Source organism: Phyllostomus hastatus, unplaced genomic scaffold (assembly GCF_019186645.2).
Source record: "Phyllostomus hastatus isolate PE091 unplaced genomic scaffold, TTU_PhHast_1.1 phas_contig_198, whole genome shotgun sequence".
Lineage (NCBI taxonomy): Eukaryota > Metazoa > Chordata > Mammalia > Chiroptera > Phyllostomidae > Phyllostomus > Phyllostomus hastatus.
In genome coordinates, this window is record NW_025333715.1 from 2033259 (window position 1) to 2051592 (window position 18334).

The 18334-nt window shown below is 60.8% G+C and overlaps 1 protein-coding gene across 1 annotated transcript; it reads left to right on the forward strand.

Annotated features, from left to right (window-relative positions):
• The first annotated feature begins 167 nt into the window (after positions 1–167).
• On the forward strand, positions 168–4372 carry LOC123816039 (translation initiation factor IF-2-like). Its single transcript, XM_045834764.1, has 3 exons — positions 168–275; positions 2233–2645; positions 3468–4372. The coding sequence occupies exons 1-3, from the start codon at positions 168–170 to the stop codon at positions 3793–3795; spliced, it is 849 nt and encodes a 282-aa protein (XP_045690720.1). The 3' UTR covers positions 3796–4372.
• The last annotated feature ends 13962 nt before the right edge of the window (positions 4373–18334 follow it).

The following is an 18334-nucleotide window of genomic DNA, read 5'->3' on the forward strand; positions in this document are numbered from 1 at the left end:
CGCACACCCAGCAGCAGGAGCACTGTGCAGAAAACACCATCTCCGAGAATAGAAAATTAATTCATTCAGAGAGCCTCATCCTGGTGTTACAAGGTCACAGGGCACCCGGCAGCTCCGCACGGAAGGGCCTGTGTTGCGCGCTTAGCTCTCCGTCTGCAGCGCCCGGCATGGAGCTGCAGGCAGAAGGGAGAGGCGCTGCAGGAGTGGGGAGAGGCAAGCCGCTGCACGCTGACAGGAGAGGCGAGGGGGCCGCTCCCGAGCCGCCCCAGGAGCAGGTGACGGACGAGAGAGGCCGGGACCCACAGCCCACCCCAAGCAGCCTGCAGCGAGAGAGCAGCAGCGGACCGTGACCGAGGGCCCACTGCGTGCTGGTGCCACACTGCGTGTTCCCACAGGCCCCACGGTTCTCCTGATATTTGCCCGGAGAGAAGCAGTGAGAGCTCAGAGAGGGGAGGTCACTGTCCCGGGGCCACCCTGCAGGCAGGAGGCAGTGAGAGGGGTGCGGGGGCGGGGCCTGGCTCCCTGCAGGGTGGCCCCCGCGCCGCGCAACGAACGCCCAGGCTTTCGTGACTTGCAGCAACGCTACCTCCTGGGCGGCGGAGAAAGGTCAAGTTCAGGTTCACTTTCTGCTTCCCACCTTTCCTGTGGCCCACACAGCACCAGGCACAGCCATAGTGGGTACAGGGGCTTCCCAGAGGGTCTGCCAATGGGGCAATGGGACCCCTCCTTTGGGCAGATTCTAACTTCATATCAGCGTAGGCGGCAAGCAGATCTGGCCTGAAAGAGGCAAGCCGGCCTCCGCCACCCGGAGGACTGGGGGTGCGGAAGCCAAGGCGTCCCTGAGATGCGGGCACGGGAGGTGCAAACCCCGCTCTCTCCCTGGGCCCAGATCTATGGGGCTTCCTTCTCAAGCCCGGGCTGGAACGGGGGCACCCCGAAACCTGCCTCTCTTTTGACGCTAACCAGCGCGTGTGCACGAGGCGTGGTGGCCTGAGGGGCCACGGGCTGGGCTCGACCTCCTTGGGCCTCACGGTGTTTCCCGTTTTGGGACCTCCGGTGCACGAACCTGGGTTTCCCTGCCCTGCAGAGTCGGAAGCAGCGGGACCTTAGACATTCACGCTCTCGGTGGCAACTGGTAGGAGCTGACGCGTGGGCTCCCTACCAGTGAGGGACTGGGCTCTCTCTTCTCACCGTCCAGCAAACCATGCACGGCACCCCGGCGCACTGCCTGTTTGAGGTCTCTGCTGCAGTGGTCAGGGCACAGAGGGGGTGACCCGCCCAGGCCCTGGCCAGCCCGCACCCTCTCGCTGCCCTGTGGGCACTCCTGCTCCCACCCTGCGGCCTCCCACGGAGCAGGACTCTGAGTGCAGGGGTCATGGAGGAGGTTAGGGGTGGACTCTGGAAGGTTGGGGAGCCAGCCACTGCCCCTCAGGCAGTCCCTGCTGTGTTTGGGGACCATCCAGTTAAACTCGGATCCCCAGGCCCAGGCCCAGGGAAGCAAGCACTGCAGCGGGAGCTTCCGAGGCTCTGCCCCCACCCTTGTAGGGGGGTTTCCCTGCCCTGGGGGTTGTCCCCAGGGACCAGGGCGTGCACAGCAGCAGAGGGAGGTGGGTGGAGAGAAACCAGCTGGGAGTGTGGGCTGAGCCTGGGCCCGTGGGCAGAGGCAGCGGGGTGTCACTGTCCCTGCTCTCCTGGGCGGGGCCCCCGGTGCTGGGCTGTCGATCTGCCCAGGCACCGCTCACGGCTGTCATGTCCTGTCCCCAAGCTCCAGCTGCGGTGGCGTGGCGGCGTGGCTTCCCCGGCACACTCAGCCCAGGCAGAGCATCCGATGGGGCAGTGGGCGCCAGGGCTCCTGCACAGGAGGGTCCCCCAGGACTCATTCGGGGAAGCCACCCAGGCAGCCGGGAACCCCCAGGACCCGCTCCCCCGGCAGCAGGCGAGGGCCTGGCGGGCAGGTGGGGGCCCCTCGCCCTGGCAGGCTCTGAACCTCGTGTGGGGCCGCCAGGCCTCGGACGGGTACCACCTGGAAGCCGACTGGCACCGGTGCCCCAAGCTTCCCTCCAGCCACGGGGCGGGGGGCGGGGGCGCACAGGACCAGGGGAAGGAAGAAAGCCAGGACGGGCTTCGTTCCCCTTTAAGAGCCCTGATGGCCGCCGCCCAGCCCCGGCAGCCCCGGGGGAGGGAGAACGTGGGGCAGGCGCCCTCCCGAACTTCCCGAGTCTTTGTTCCAAGGAGGAGGCCGGCGCGCTCGCCCCGGGGCGCCCCCTCCTGGCCCGAGCCCCGCACCCCGGCTGGCCAGGGCCCAACCCGCCGGCTACGCCGGTGCCCCGCGCGCGAGGGCGGGACAGTGAGCGCCACTTACCAGGTCGTCCCGGTCCCCGCGCCCGGCGGTGGCAGCGCAGTCAAGTTCACGTCCGGCCCGCGGACTGTCCGAGGTCCGGGGGCGGCCGGGCCGGGCCGGGCCACGAGGGGTCGCACCCCGGGGGTCACCGCCGCGCCCGGCCCCAGTCGGCTGGGGGGCGCCGCTGCGGTCACCCCGGCCTGGCGACCCCAACTTTCTGCACAGTCGCGGCGCTGGAAGTTTCCGGGCTTCGCGGGCGCTGGGCTGGGTCCCAGCGGCGACGTCTGAGCTGGCAACAAAGAGGGTGCGCGGCTGGGAGAGGGGAGCGGAGAAAGACGGACGGGGGAGCCGGGGGCCGCTCAGGCGTCCCAGGGACGGGGAATTCCACCCAGAAGCTTCGGGGCTTGTCTTTGCTTAAGGGGCAAACCAGCACCCCATGGGACCCAGCGGCCCCGGGGCGCGGCCCCTTGCGGAAGAGGCACACTCACTCCTCTGGCACCTGCCCGAGTTACAGAGCCCGCAGCAAAGCGCGTGGGCAGCTCCGGGGGGCAGGCGGGAAGGTGGGCGCAGACGCTCCCTGACAGGTGGCTGGCGCTCAGAGCGGGGCCCCGCCTCGGGTGGGGGCAGGCCCAGGGCTTCCTCTGGTCTCACCCACTGGGTGCAGGAGCGATGACCCTGGGTCCCTGTTCCCGAGCCAGGGACAGCGGCACCCCTGCCCAGTGTGCAGGCTCTGGGGACGAGCCAGGGGGATCTGAGCGGTGGCCGAGTCCAGGGCAGAGGATGTGAGGGCCCTTCCAGCTCGGAGGCAGGAGCACCTGGCTGCCCGTGGGCCGTGGGCGGCCCCACACTGGCCCATGGGAGTGTGGGCCTAGCCGCCCTTCCCTGCAGGACGTGTTGGTGGAGAGAGCACTGGGCCCCAGGCCTGACTGCAGGGGCAGTTTCAGGCTGGGAGGGTGGGCTGTTCGTTTTCTAAAGAAAAATGAGCAAGGGGGCTGGGGAGGCCAGGGTGAGGGGTGCAGTGGGTGGGGGGAAGCGGGGAATATGTTGCTTCTTGTTCCAAGAAAGGGGGGTGATGCCTCAGAGCGCTGGACGGGCTGCCTGAGTGGGAATGGATCTTCCCTTCCAGCGATGTCTCCGGTGAGCCCCCGCCCGCCGTGGGTCCAGACCTCCGCACGTGGTGCGTGGAAGAGGCTGCAGCCCCGGGGGTCCTGGCAGGGCTGCTCCTCCACCCAGGGGCCCCTGGAACCTGGCGTGAGGACCTAGAGATGGAGGCGGGCGGCCGGGCCCAGGGCTGGCAGGAGAGGCGCATGGAGCTGGGGTTCGAAGCCTCGGATGCCGGTCCGGGCAGCTCACCCGCAGAGGCCCGCATCCCTGGTGCCCACGCGGGCCTCGCCTGGGGGACAGTGCCCTGGCCAGTGGGTGCTCTCCCGCAGGGGGTGGGACGAGGGTGCTGACCGTGTCTCCACAGGAGAAAGCTTGGGCGTCAGCTCACCTTTCTCTCAAGACCAGGACCGGGCGGCCACGCCTGCCCCAGCAGGGCCACTGCAGCTCCCAGACTCTGGGTGCCGGGGGTGACACTGCATGAGCACGTGTGAGAAGTGTCCCCCCTTGCAGAGGGAAGCCCGTGAGGGGGACCCGGCCCTTGCCCAGGAAGGGAGGCCTGTCTGCTCGCCCCCAAGGTGTCCTCCCCAGGCTTCCACTCCCGAGCTGCCTTCGCCGCTTTATTTCCTGGACGGGAGGGCGCCCGGGGGCCACACCCCTTCCAGAAGCTCGCAGCCCTGCGCTTCTGGCTCCCCCGTGGTCACCGGTGTCCCTGCTGTCTCCGTCTCAACATGTCTAGCCCTTCCCCAACGAGGGGGCCTGCTTTTTTGTTTTGCCCCAGGCCCTGAAAATTGTGTAGCTGAAACTTACTTCGGCCATTGCTTAACCGGATTGGAAAGTTTAAAAAAAATGATTTATGCATATATTGTTTACTAGATTCTGCTCACAGAAATAATTCCAGAGTCCATGTAAACAAGATAAAAATGTTTTCATCAAAGATCGCTGCTTTCAGGGGAAATGCGCACCCTGAAGAGGCCGATGTTGTTCTGGAAATAACGCAGTTCTGAGTCAGGGGCATCCACACTCGGCCGTCTCCGTTCTCGGTTCCCGGGGGCAGGGGGTGGGGGGGGAGAGCTCCTGCCTGTGGGGTCCTTGGAGGAGCCAGGAGGGTGGAGCGACCTGGCACACACCAGGGTCAGAGTCCTCTGGATCGTCACGGCTGTCACCTGATGCGAAGGCTCAGGTACAGAAGGACTACGTTTAATGTCCGTGCATTGTATCTCCTCTAACTATGCAAGCAATGCCCGCCGTGACAGAAAACCCGGGAACACCGAGGGGGGTGGGGAAGCAAGCATTTCCCCCTCAGCCCCCTCCCTTCAGAGCCTTCAGCCAGTCCCGCGGCAGCCTGGCTCGTTTACAGCGACAGAAAGAGGCATGCACACACGTTACATTTTTTAAATGTTCTTTTACATCATTGACTTGTTTTTACATGGAAATGCTGGTGAGGCCCAACTGGAGCCTCTGAGCAGGACTGGTGACCCCTGGGTCTCGAACTAGTTCCAAGCGGCCACACCCGACCAGCAGCATCGCACGCAGGTACGACCCTCCGGCCTGAGCCACCTGTTTGCAAGGACCACACGGGCATGACGCCCCGCCATCACGGAAGTGCTGGCGACGAACACCCCACATCACCTGTCTCCTTAACCTGCTGCCACCTGATCTTTCCCCTTTATGTCTTGGTTTTTAAAAAAAATGTATTTTAACAGTTTGGAGCTCTTATTTTTCATTTCCACAGTCTGCTGTAGAATCTGCTCAGTCGGGGGTGGGGGGAAAGGGACCGCCCCTGTGGGGTCTCCTGCACAGTGGCCTTTCGAGGCCAACTGGCCGGAGAGAGGGGGCCAGCCAGCAGCAGGGGCCCGACGCTGGGCTCCCAGCAGCTCCGAATGGGCGGGCACAGCCCTGTCCTCAGAGAAGCTCACTCTGCGTAAGCGCTGGCCCCAGCGGACGGGCGCCCTGGGTGCGCCGGAGGCTGTCCGTCGCGCCGGAACCCACCATAGCAGGCGGCAGGTGGAGGAGAGATGCAGCCTGGAGCCCCCCACCCACACTCCCCTAGTGAGCCACTTGAGCTCCGCACCCCCGGAGCCGACACTTGCAGGCGGGAGAACCCAGGCCTGGGGGCGAGGCTGAGCGTCCGCGGCTGCCAGCTCAGTCCGTGGGTCCGAGCAAGTCCCTTCTCTCAGTTTCCCCGGATCTGGAGAGGGTGGCGGTGGTAACGGCGGCCCCAACCCCACAGGGCCATGGTGTGCTATAGCTCAGGAGTGCATGGGGTCTGCTCATCCCCCAAGACCCCCAGCCCCGGCAAGTCTCCCCAAGGGGGTCTCCTCCGGCAAAGATCCCGCACCCCACCCCTCCACCGGGGCAGGCGGGAGGCCGGCACCCTCCAGAGGCCTGCATGGGGCCCAAGGTCCCGGCCCTCCAAACGGGACCCTGAGCTGGCCCAGCGAGCACGGCAGCCCCTGAGACTGACCCCACACAGAAACCACAGAAACAGGCTGGGAGGGAGCCTGCCCCACGCACCCCATGGCCCGCTGCCGCCTGCCGGGCAGGCCCCTCTCCCTGGACCCAGTGCCCTGGCCACCCCGTCCTAGAGCCCGGGCGAGAGTCTCCCACTGGCTGGAAGAAAGGAAAAGAGATACGTTTGTCTTTATTTCACCTATTTATAAAAAGAAAAGTGCTTGCTAGAGAACATTTGGAAGTACAGAAAAGCACAAAAAAGAAAATAATTAGCCATGAGGTAATTACTGGGTACGTGTGGCTGGAAGTCCCTCTGGTGCCGTCTCGGAGTCCCATGCGTGGAGGTGCTGTGTGTGCGTGACCACCCTCTCGGTTGCTTCACCGTCTTTCCGGTGCCTTGTGAGCATTGCACGCCATTAAATAGTACCCCCTACAGGATTTGAAAAATAAAATGTACACACCAATTAAGTTTGCAGATCAACTTTATTGAGGAATAATTTCCTGGCGAGGTCCCTTTCCCTGGTGCTGTCGGGTGAGTTGTGACGAACGGACACACCCTGTAAGCACCGCCACAATCAAGAAAGGAAACACCCACCCCCCACAACGTCCCCCACGGCCCCTGCGGGCAGTCCCCCGCCCAGGCCCCAGGGCCCCGTGGTCCGAACCCCATCTCTGCCCTAGTCTTACCTGCACTACATGGGGTCTGAGAGTGAACACCCGCCCTGCAGAACTGACATTCATCCCGGGGCTGAGCTGATCGGTGCTGCCTGTGGTATTGATTTATAACATCCCACCTTGCATGCCTAGCTCTCTTTACCTGCTTCTCCGCTGGCAGACAGGTGGGTTGTTTCTGGTGGTTTGGCTATGGTGAATAGAGGTTTGTGAATGCTAATTTAAAAACAAAATTTAACCAGCATTGTCACTGGCCCAGGCTGAGGCCTGGCCACCCAATGGGCGTGGCCTGTGATTTCAGGCCTGGAGCCCCAAAAGCCACGGAGCAGCCCCTCCCATGGGTGGGTTACAGCGCCTGTCACTGGTATGGCACACACTGTCCCTTCCGAGGTTTTGCTGTTACACGTGACGCTGCCCGGACTGTCTTCGTGCCGACGTCCCTCTGAGAGGCCCACTCTTCTGCGTCTGCCCCTCCCGTGAAGGAGGGTGGGCACTGCGGCCCCCGCCGTCCGGATGGGAAGGCCGAGGGCTGAGGTGACTGGCCGGGGGCCGCACAGCGGTTGACGGGGGACAGGTGGGAGGAAACCAGCCTCCCAGGCCGGCACTGTCCCGGGACAGCCTCCTGCCTCACTCTCACACAGTTGCCCGTGTCCGAAACACTCGGAATTTTCCCACAAAGATTTCCATGAAAATCAAATCGTGGGCTGGCCACGGGAAGGCGGCCTCGTGTTAATTAGCCTGGCTGTGCTCTCGTTCGCCCGCCCAGCTGGGGCATGTGTGACTGTGTGTGTGTTTTTATTTGCACACGCACTGGAACTCATGCCCACCAACACCAGGGGAGGCCCGTCTAGACAACCAGGTCCACGCGCTCCCCCCAGACCTGCTCGGAGCAGAGCCAGGAGCCACAGAGGCCCCGGCTGGGCTTCCACACGTCCGCTCAGCAGACTTGCCCCAAGGACGTCTTGTTATCTCCCAAACCAACTCTCCCCTCCAGGACAAAGGTCAGGCTGCTGGGTGACACAGAAGAGTGATTCATTCCGAGATGGCTGCTCTGGGAGAAGAGCCCCAGCCGGTCTGGGGGGTGCTGAGCCCTAGCATGGTCCAGCACCCAGAAGAGGACGGGGGATGTAGACGTGCTCCTTGGAGTGGGGTGGGGGTGGCGGCTAGGTGTTTGTAGCAGTCTCCGAGGCCACTCCGGGGCTGTGACAATAGCTCAGCATTGAAGGAAAGAAGTCTGATTGCATTTTCTCACTCATTGGCTCCTCCGAGTCTGACAGGGCTACCCCTGGGTCTTAAGTAATCTTCAACAACCAAATATTGGTATCCCCATGTTACTGATGAGAACCCAAAGGCCCAGAGAGGTTAAGAACCTTCCTGAGGTCACACAGCCCTCTGCAGACATTAGAGAGGTCTGTGCCCCGTGTGTGGTTACCCCGTCCCAAGGAAGCTAGCTCAGGGGGAACACGAGATGATTCTCAAGTCCTGCCAGGGTCCTGAGGGGCTTCCTTCCTGGGACCACACCCCAGCCCCACCCCACGACTGAGCGGCCCCATTAAAAGTCCAGTGTGTTCCTTCCTTCATTTAAGAAAGCGGTGTTGTCCCCTGAGTTGGACCTAAGAAGAATCACCTCCCCTCAGCCCTGGGTCTCAGTACTCCCTGCTCTCAAAGCCAGGCGGCTTAAGGAGGCCTTTGTCCACGCAAGAAGAAACCAGGAAAGGAAGAGCCCATTCTTGCAGAAAACATGTGTTTTCTGTTTACAGAGGGGCCTATCCAGTTCCCATGCTTTGTTCTTTAATATGGAGCCAAGAAAAAAAAATAAAATGTGCAGCTTCCTCTCCGAGGTACGTCGGAGGCTGGAAAATCTGGACCGCTGTGGGCACACTGTGCTGGCCGGGAGCCGGCCTGGTCAAGGCCTCGCGCCCTGACTGCTGCCAGCATCCAGCATCACCTGACCTTCGCATACCAACCTGGGAAACCACGTGGAGAGCCAAAGTGCCTCCCCGGTGCCTCCCAGGGAGGTGGTGGGTGGAGAGGAGAGGGGCAGGGGGCCTCCAGGTAGCTGGGGTTTGGTTTCTTCAGCAGGATCTGTGCGTGTCTTTGTGTGTGATGCCCTGGGGTGGCTTGCACGCACTTCCCGGCCCTGCGCACCGGCTTGGCCCACGTGGCTGGGCATAGGAGCCATCCTGGGCTCACCCACTTCCCCTCTTGTCAGATGCTGCATGCAGGGTGTCTTTTCCCATCACTGGAGCAGAGGGACCCTGGGTAATGGAAAGGTGGGAGCTAATTGGGCACAGACTTCCAGGCTCCTGGGGGTAGGGCTCGGGGAGGCTGGGCACCCTGAGAGTGAGCAGAAGGGTTTAACTCTGGCAGGGGGGAGCATGAAGCAGCAGCGCTCTAAGGTGAGGAACAGAGCTGGCGGCCAGCTGGCTCACGGAAAGGAAATTGCCATCACGTCACCAGGTCAGCGCTAAGTGTAAAAGCGGGGGCGCAAAATCGGGGATCTGGGGCCAAGCGCAGGCTGTGCGCCCCTTCTCTTGAGTGGCCCTGGGCAAGCCGGCGCCAATCTCAGGCCCTGCGCCGCAAGAGGTGACTCAATGAAGCTGCTCTAGGGAGTGATGAGATGACACAGGGCATGCGTCCCAGGCCTGCCTGGCACTGGGTTTCAAGAAACGATTTCTGGGACTTCAAACTTCTTTGAGGCGGGACTCGAACTTGCAGCTTAGGCCCCAGTCACTGCCAAAGGCGGAAGGAGCCAGGACAGACCTGGCTCGCTGTAAAGAGAGGATGACAGCGGACACCGAGGCAGAAAGGGAGCCTCGCGTCCCGCCTGCCACTGGGAAGGGCCGGTCCCCCACACCGCGCTTTCATCCTCCCGCCTTCTTTCCGGGACGAGCAGGCCTAGGGCGCGCGTCCCGGGGGACCCACTGGCCCGTCCCTCTGGGATTTCTGAACCCTCCCCCCGCCCCCGCCTGTGAGATCTCCAAGGCTGCCCCCGCACGCACCCCGCGCACCTGGGGGCGGGAGTTGGGGTGAGGGGGGGAAGGAATGAGGAAGACAGGAGGAAGTGCGCGCAGGACCTCCTCCCGGAGCCGCGCCCTTCCGCGGCAGCGCTCGGGAGCCTTGACCTTGCATGCCGCCCGCCCTTCCGTCCCGCTCCGGAAGCCAGGCGGCGCGGACGCAGCGTGGCGGCGAGGGGGCGGGGCCGGGAGAGGCCTTACGTGCCCCGGGGCGGGGCCTCTGCGCTATGGGCTCCGGAAGCCCGGGCAAGCCGCTCCAGCGCAGCGCGGGAGTCCGAGAGGGAAGCGGGGGTGGCGTGACTGTGGGCGTGGCCTGTTCTCCCTAGGGGCGGGGCGTCTGGCAGCGGTCTCCAATGCCTGGGCGGCGGGCTGTGCGGACGTAATGTCGCAATCCAAGGGGCGGGATCCGGGCGGAGCCGTAGCGGCCACAGGCGGGGGGGGGGGGGGGGCGCCCGCGCAGGTGGCCCTGGAGACCCGGGAAGACACTGCGGTGCTAGGGGCGGAGCTCTGTGCGGCCCACGCTGCCGCGTTGCCTTGTTTGCGTGTCCCGGCCTCTCTGTCTTGACCTGTGTGGCCTTTGCTGGCGTACCAGAGACATTTCAGTTAAATTTTATCTAATGCACATTTTTGTTACTTTAGACCATCATGTTTTAAAGTTTGATAATTATTTTTTTTCCTCCTCCCCAACCAGATAACCAGGCAGTGGACAATTTGGAAAACGTAGGAGTGGACAAATAAAAATGAGAAATCTTTCGGAATCTTACAGCTGTCAGCTCAGAGTGGGCCCTGGTCTTGAGTCTTTTTTTGCAACTAGATAGATTTTTAATTAACACTGTACATGCAATTAATGCTTTAACAATATGACTGCAATGCCATACATTTTCCTTTTTTACACAATTATATCTTTGAAACAAAAATGGTATCGTACTATACATCGCGTTTTGCAACATTCTGCTTTTGTGTATGGCTATGTTACAAATGTCCCCACATCGACAAGCGCTCACCTACAATGCTACTTACAATGTAAGTAACAATGTCACCTACAACGTAATCACACAGCCCAGTGTTGGGGGGAGTCAGTGTCTTAACCTGTTTGCTGTGATTGGACATGTATGGCCCCAGTTTCCATTTTTTCTGTCCTTCCACGGTGCACATCCTTGTAGCTAAATACTTGTGCACGTTCATGAAAATCCCTTATAAATCTGTAGGTGTGGAGTTGCTGAGTCAAAGAATATAATCGCTAACACTTCCTGTCTCCTCTTCTTTATGTTTCCCAAATATAAAAATAAATAAATGTTTTAACAAAGGATATGACCCAAGAACACAGAAAATTATCTCGCAATCAAATTATATAAAGAACTCAGCTTAATGAGAAACCCAATTAAAAAGAGGGCAAAGGACTTAAATAGACATTTCTCCAAAGATGGTATACAAATGGCCAATAAACACATGAAAAGATGCTCAACATCACTGATCATTAAGAAAATGCAAATCAAAACCACAATGAAATACCACCTCACGCCTGTGAAGAAGGCTATTAACAATACACAAAATAATAAGCATTGCTGAGGATGTAAAGAAGTGAGAACGCTGGTGCATTGTTAATGGGTATGCAAAATGGTGCAGGCGCTGTGGAAAACAGGGTGGCAGTTCCTCGAAAAACTAAACACAGAACTATCACACAACTCAACAATTCCACTCCTAGCTGGGCGTCGGAAAGAATGAAAGCAGGAACTTCAACAGGGAGTCATGCATCCATGTTCAGAGTAGAATTACTCAAAATGCACAAAGGGTGGAAACAAGTCAAACATCCATCAACACACGAGTAAACAAAATGCAGCCTATACGTAAAATGGAATATTATTCAGCCTTTAAAAGGAATGAAATTCCTTGCTACGACATGTTACGACATGGATGGATCCTGAAAACATTACGCTAGGTGGGATAAACTAGACACAAAAAGATAAATATCAAATGATTCCACTTACCTGAAGTACCTACATTAGTCCAATTCAAATTCACAGAGGCCAGAAGTAGAATGGGGGTTATCAGGGGTAGGAGGGAGGGAAGAATGAGGAGTCACCCCTGGCTGGTGTGGCTCAGTGGATTGATCACTGGCCTGGAAACCAAAAGATCACTGGTTCAAATCCTGGTCAGGTCCCATGCCTGGGTTGTGGGCCAGGTCTCCAGTTGGGGGTGTGCAAGAGGCAACTGATGGATGTTTCTCTCCCTCTCTTTCTCCCTTCATTCCCCTCTCTCTAAAAATAAGCAAAATCTCATTTTAAAAAAGAAAGGAGTTGATGTTTAATGGATACAGAGCTTCAGTTTGAGATGATGGAAAGGTTGGGGAACAGAGTGGGTATGATTACAAATATGTGACTGTGTTTACCTGTATTTAATGCTGCTGAAATAGTAAGTGGTACATTTTATGTTATGGATACCACACTCACAAAAAGACATCTCTGTTGGGGGAAAGATTTCTCTCAGGTGCCCATTGGGTGAGAAAAAGCCTGTACGTGTAGCAAGCTCTGGGGGTGACCCTGCCCAGGCAGTCAGGGACAGCCCTTCTTGGGGGCCCTGCTCGGAGGAAACAGGGGCCAAGCCACACCTCACACATCCAGCATTTTCCATAATGATTTCCAAGCTGCGAGAGAGAAACCTGCTTTGAGGAAGCCGTGAGTCACTGCGGATCTTTTATCTGAACTTGGTCTTTTCTTTCTGGACCATTGAAACACACACACACACACACACACACACACACACACACACACACACACTTGACTCTCTTTTCCTTAACTGCAAACACAATATGCGTTCATTGTCAACGATGTCGCCAATACAGCAAGGCGCCCATGAGAAAACAAATACAGAGAATCCCGACTCAGAGCAGCCGCGGCTGACATTCGGAGACATGCGTCGTGATCGCCCAGCCTTCCCCCTCGGCTCACGTGACGTCCTGAAACCCGGCGGCCCGACCTCCTGTTTTATAGCTGCATTTCCACGCATGCGCAATGAACAATTCACCTGCCGCTACAAGCACCGAGGTCTGCCTCCTGTTTGTGCCAGACTGAGGAGGACGGGGGTGGGGGGGGGTGTCACTCGTGCGCCTCCAGGTGGTGGTGGCGGGGCGTTGCGAGCCCTGGCACTGGCACGGGGGATCGAACCCAACACCTGGGTATGTGACTTGACTGGGAATCCAACCCGCAACCTTCCCGTTACAGGACAACGCTCCTGTAACCCACGGAGCCACCTGGCCAGGGCGCTATAGCCCACTCTTTAACAACTGCAGGAGCACCTGTGGCTCAGGGGTCCCCCAGGTAGCCTTCACCTTGCCCCCCATTGCGGGCCGGCGGGGTTATTTCCGATGTGCTGCTGTGAGCACCCGCAGCCCAGCTCCGGTAATTCCCTCCGGGAGCCCCTGGGAGAGCGACTGTAATGCAGAGTGCTTGCTTTTTAAAGGCGCTTGAACGCACCGCCCCTGGCCCTCCAGGAAGGGTGAGAGCCGTATTCCAGCACCAGCAGCCATGAGTGTGTGAAAGTGTGGTTTTTAGGTAGAGACAGCTCAGCTCTACCCAGCAGGAGGCCTGTCGCAGCAGGACCCCCACTGCTCCTGTGGCCCTGCTGGAGGCTGGAGACACACTGTTTTCGCCTTTGCTCAACAACCCGAAGGAGCCGGGGTGGGTGGGTGGGGGGGTGGTCAGGGGAGGCCTGACTCTGAGCTCTGTGGCCCTGGCCCCAAGGCCCCTGACCCCATGGCCCCTGACCCTGGGGAAGGCTGACCACTACTTGCCCCTGGAGGCCACTGAGTTCTTTTCACTGCTTGTTTGCTGGCACTGTCGGGGCCGTTTGGACCGCCTCCGGGGCAGGGTGGGCAGAGCCCTCCGACTCGCCCCCAGAGCCGGGTGGCTGGCTCTTCACTGGGGCTTGGAGGGCGGTCCACCATCGTAGGGTCAACAGTCTCGGCACTTTTCTGCTGTGGAGCAGGACTCCTCCATCGAGCCGTCCCACCCGGGCCCACCCCAACCCCAGAAGCCTCTCCTCCATCAGGACCCCCGGCACACCAGCACAGGGTGTCCTGTGTGACCCTCCCATGGCCACTGCTCTTGGCCTAGTCACATAGGGGCTCAGCCAAAAACCTGAGGCCCCCTTGGGGCACCCTCTGCACATTCATGCATCCTGGCTACGAGCAAAGCCGCCAGGGACACCAGAGACACAAAGTCTTGGCTGTCCTTCCTCTGAGGCCCCCATACTCATAATCAGCCCATCCTTCCCCCGGGCCACAGCCCTCCCTCACCCAGAGACTCATCTCCCTAACTGCTGCCAGCCCCTACCCTTCTTAAAACCCTCTGATGCCCCATGTGCCTGCTTACCTCTCATGCCTCTTCTCCCATGCTTTGCTTTCCGCGTCGCTGCCTCCCATTTCCCCCACCACGTGCTGTTCCCTCTGGAGGGGATGCTCTTCCCATCCACACTGCCTCCCCAGCTTCTGCCCTTCCTCCTGCTGTAATAACAAAGTAGCTAATGTTATTGTGCAAGTACCTGCACAAGTTTCAGCTCAGCTACCACCGCCTCCAAGAAGCTTTCCAGGATTGATCCTGTGGCAATGGCAAGCCACCCCTGCAGCACCCAACCGTTCCAGCCTTGGTAACAAGTCTTGCATTGCAGCCCCCCCTGGGCTGTGAGCTTCCGGAGAGCAAGGCCCTGAGTCTTTGGGGTCCTCAGAGCCCAGCACGGGGCTCGCTGCCAGTGTGACGTCTGTCCCATTCGGGGGGAGCAAGTGCCGGACCACACGGCCCGGTTGGAGCCGGCAGCCGGCACCAAGGTGAAGAGGCGTACTGGCTAGAAATGAGTTCAGACCCCCCGGTGTCAGGTGTGCGATCGTCTGGAATCGAGAAAAAGCTTGGAATTGCCCTGGCTGGTGTGGCTCAGTGGGTTGAGTGCCAGCCTGCAAACCAAAAAAGATTGCCGGTTCAATTCCCGGTCAGGGCACATGCCTAGCTTGTGGGCCAGGTCCCAGGTTGGAAAGTGTGTGAGAGGCAACCAATCAAATTTCTCTCCCTCTCTTTCTCCCTCCCTTACCCACTCTCTAAAACATAAATAAAGTCTAAAAAAGCTTAAAAAAAAGAAAAAAAGAAAAGCTTGGAATATGTTCTTGAGGGAGGGGGATTAAAAAGGAGAGGAAAGCCAACAACAGTATTCACCTCCCTGCCACTTAGGAGGGCAGTTGTTTTCCTCTGGGCCTCAGGCCTCCTCAGGGCCACGCCGCTGTCAGTGTTCTCCGAGGGACCTCCGGCTCCGAGTCTGGGTGCGGAATTTTCGTGGTGATCACCGACGGCGCCGTCCTCCAGTTGGCAAAACGTCCACGGCACGGCCTGCCGCTGGGACTGCGGACGAGCCTCGGTCTCGGACGCCTCGCCAGGCCTGGGCACAGGCGCTGCCCTCTGGGTCCGGTGCTGGGAACTCGCTGGCCCGGGGCAGGACGGGGCTAACGCCCTGATGCTGCACGTCCCCCCGTCTGCTCCTTCCACGTCGGATGCACTGGGACAGACAGACGGAAGGGCATCCACGCTTTGTCCCCCCTGTGGCCTGGGAGAACTCTGTCACAGCGGCAAGGCACCCCGAGGACCATCTTCCTGGTCCGCTCACTGCTAGGGACATAGCACCCTGCGTCGGCCTCTGGCAGCTTCCAGGTCAGAGGGGCGCAGTGGAGCCAGGGGGCCCGGCAGGGGACCCACGTGGTCCAGCGGGGTCAGAAAAGCTGCCGTGTGACGAGGCGGGGATGCCACGGGGTGGGGGGGACCCCTCCTCGGGGCGGCCTGTCCGGCACAACTGTGTCAGTTTCCTGGGGGTCGGGGGGAAGGACAATCAGGAGGACATGGCGAGCCAGGCAGGACACCACGTTTGCTCGGTACAAAGAAATGGCCTTTATCTTGGGATGGTCTTCCTCCTACAAAAGTAGGTTTAAACACATCCTCTCAAAAAAGGGAAATTATAATTGTTCTAAAGGCTCCAACATGGAAAAACAGAAAGTTGGCAATTTTCAGTAGGTCTGCAGTATTCCCTTTGAAATTTGACCAGTCTGCGGATTCCAGATGTCTGAGGACCCTTTCTTGTGGGCGGGCTCCCCTGGCTCTGCACTGAGGCCCCCGGGGTGGGCAGCCCCTGGCCCCCACTAAAACCCTGCTGTGGCTCCCTACTGCCCTGGGGCTGGAACCAAACACCTTATCCGGGCAGTTGGGAGGGGGGCGGAGGCAGGGTCACTGGCAGCTTCCTGGAGGAGGCGCTCACAGGTGGAGCTAGTCAGTGGGTGCAGAGCGGAGGGAGAAGGGAGGGGCGGTCAGGGGGTCCAGTCAGAGCGGGAGCGGGGTCCTAGGCTGGGCTTCCCGGCCAACCACTCTCCCACGGGCGGGGGGCTCCTGGTAGGAGGGGTGGAAGGCACCTGGCAGAGAGGGTTGGAGAGTGGGGGCGGGGGACTTGGGGCCTCGTGGGTACGTTAGGGGGCTCCTGGCAGGGAACGTGGGGGGCTCCCAGCCAGGCCGCCGGCCCAGACGCGCTGCCAGGCTGATTAACATGGGCGAGGGGCGCTGGCGCGGGGGCGCCGCCGGCCGAGCTGGCACGTCCCTCGCGGGCCCAGCTGGCCGGGCCGAGACACAAAGCGCCTCAGACGGCGGCGGCGCTCGGCCATTCACGCGCAGGGGCGGCCCAGGCGCAGGCGGCGAGGAATTCCCGCCGCCGGGTCGAAGAATAGCGCCTGGGCCAGGAGGGGCTCGGCGGCCCGGCGCTCCTGACCTTGAACCTTTGTGACTGGAGCGAATGCAAATCACGGCGGGGCCGCGCCAAGCCCCGAGGGCGCTGCGCCGCCCGGGGTGTCCGGGGGAACAATGCGCCACTGTCCCCGCGCGGCGCCGCGGGAGGGGAACGGCGCGGGCACGCACCCGGCGGCGCGGCGGGGAATGCCAATGCGGGCCCACGGGCGGGGCTGGCCTGAGGCCCGGAGGCGACCCCGCTTGTGCCCTTGGCCCGTGTGGCTGCGTCCCAAAGATCCCAGGTTCTTTTAGGTGACTGCTGTCCTTTCTTTGATTCGTTTTATTTTTGTGTTAAATCCTGTAATTGGCCGGTAACAAAATAAATGTGCCCCAGTAACAGCCTCACCCCGGAGAGAACCGGCGCTTCGGGGGAGGGGAGGGGGCTGTCCCCTTCTCCTTCCCCTCCTGGGGCGCATTCCTTCTCCCCGCAGTTCAGCATCTTGCCTTTGTCACCGGGCAGAAGCATGTCCTTTTGTCATCGACACCGGTCACCAGTGTCCCTTTAAAAGGCTCCTGGTACTGTTCTCCTACGCTGTGCCCAGTCCCTGCTTTCTCGGGGGTCCCCACCACAGGGACACCAGCTTGTCAACAGCATCCCATCAGTCCCATAAGTCGCCTTACACGGAGGAAAGAGCTGAGGGGCCTCTGCACGTCGCTGAATTGGAAGTTGCTAGACTGAGCCCAGAAAGGCTGTGCTGGGCCAGACCGAGGGCGGGCAGGAGGGCGCCCGCGGCCACCGGGCACCGTCCCCACCAGAAAGCCCGCGTGCCGCCCAGGAAGCCTAGGCTGGTTCTTCTGCACGCGTGCATGACCAAGGGGTTCCGGCACCTTCCGTTCATCTGAATCGGACGCATTCAAAATGGGAGGCGGAGCCCGGGTGCAGAGCCTGGTGTCCCTGCCCTGAAACCGGCCGCTGACCGGTCACTTGCCCCCCTGGGACTCGGCGTCCTCATCTGATCAGGGGTCCGGCGCCTGCTTGCCCATCTCACGGAGGCAGGGGACATGCCCAGCGTGAGGGAGGCCCCTGTGTGCGAGTGCACGCATACGTGCATGTGTGCACGTGAGTGTGTACTTGTGCAGGTACGTGTGCAGATGAGTGTGTGCGGGCGTGTGTGCGTGCGGGGAGTGCACACATGCGTCCGCCCCCACCGGGGTGCTGCGGCCCCGCTCTGCCCTGGACAGGGCCCGGGGCAGGCGCACGAGGTTCCCAGGAGGGGACCTCAGGCAAGGCCCTCCCTTGCTAGGCCTCGGTTTCCCCAGGGGTTGAACGGGGCGGGGAGGGGGGTGCTGCGGACCGGCTCCGTGGAGCCGCTTCTCAAAGAAGGGACTAGAGTGCATGGCTCCTGAGCTGCCTTCACTGTGTGCCAGCAGCTGCCTCACCCACCGAGGACTGCTTTGGGCTGGACCCCGGGACAGAGTCCCCAAAGGGCATGAGACCCCGTCACTGTCCTGGGGTGGGGGCTCAGAGCCTGGCTGGAGGCGGAGGGTGGGCGGGGACAGGAAAGGGGGCAGGTGGTGAGGGTGTGAGGGAGAACGCCAGGCGGGCGGGGGGCAGGGTGCGGCAGGAGAGCCGATGAGATGGTGGAGGGGCCCGGAAGGCTGGGGGGGGGCGGCGGGCTGCCGAGCACTCCAGGCAGAGGGACTGCTGTGGGGACAGAGGGAGTGCTTAGGACACGGGGGCACTCCTGGCAGAGGGAGCACACCAAGGGCAGGGGGCTCTCCAGGGGGAGGGAATATTCTAAAAGGAAAAGAACACGGAGCATGCACTCTGGGAAAAGCCCTTCCTCAGGCAATTTCGCTGCTTCTTGGCGTTTCTCTGCACCGCCAGGTCCTGGGGCAGGGGCAGCTGGATTAGAAACAGCCAAGGAAAAATGAAAGACAGGAGCCAGTCTGGCTGAGGCCGGGGTCAGGGCTGGGGTGGGGGCGGGGAGTGAAGAGCTGTT

Excerpts from the sequence above, each read along its gene's own strand:
- LOC123816039 (XM_045834764.1), top strand. The coding sequence starts at position 168 with ATGGAGCTGCAGGCAGAAGGGAGAGGCGCTGCAGGAGTGGGGAGAGGC. Across the intron at positions 276-2,232 it reads CCGAGCCGCCCCAGGAGCAG|GAGGAGGCCGGCGCGCTCGC; the intron begins GTGACGGACGAG and ends CTTTGTTCCAAG. Across the intron at positions 2,646-3,467 it reads CTGAGCTGGCAACAAAGAGG|CGATGTCTCCGGTGAGCCCC; the intron begins GTGCGCGGCTGG and ends CTTCCCTTCCAG.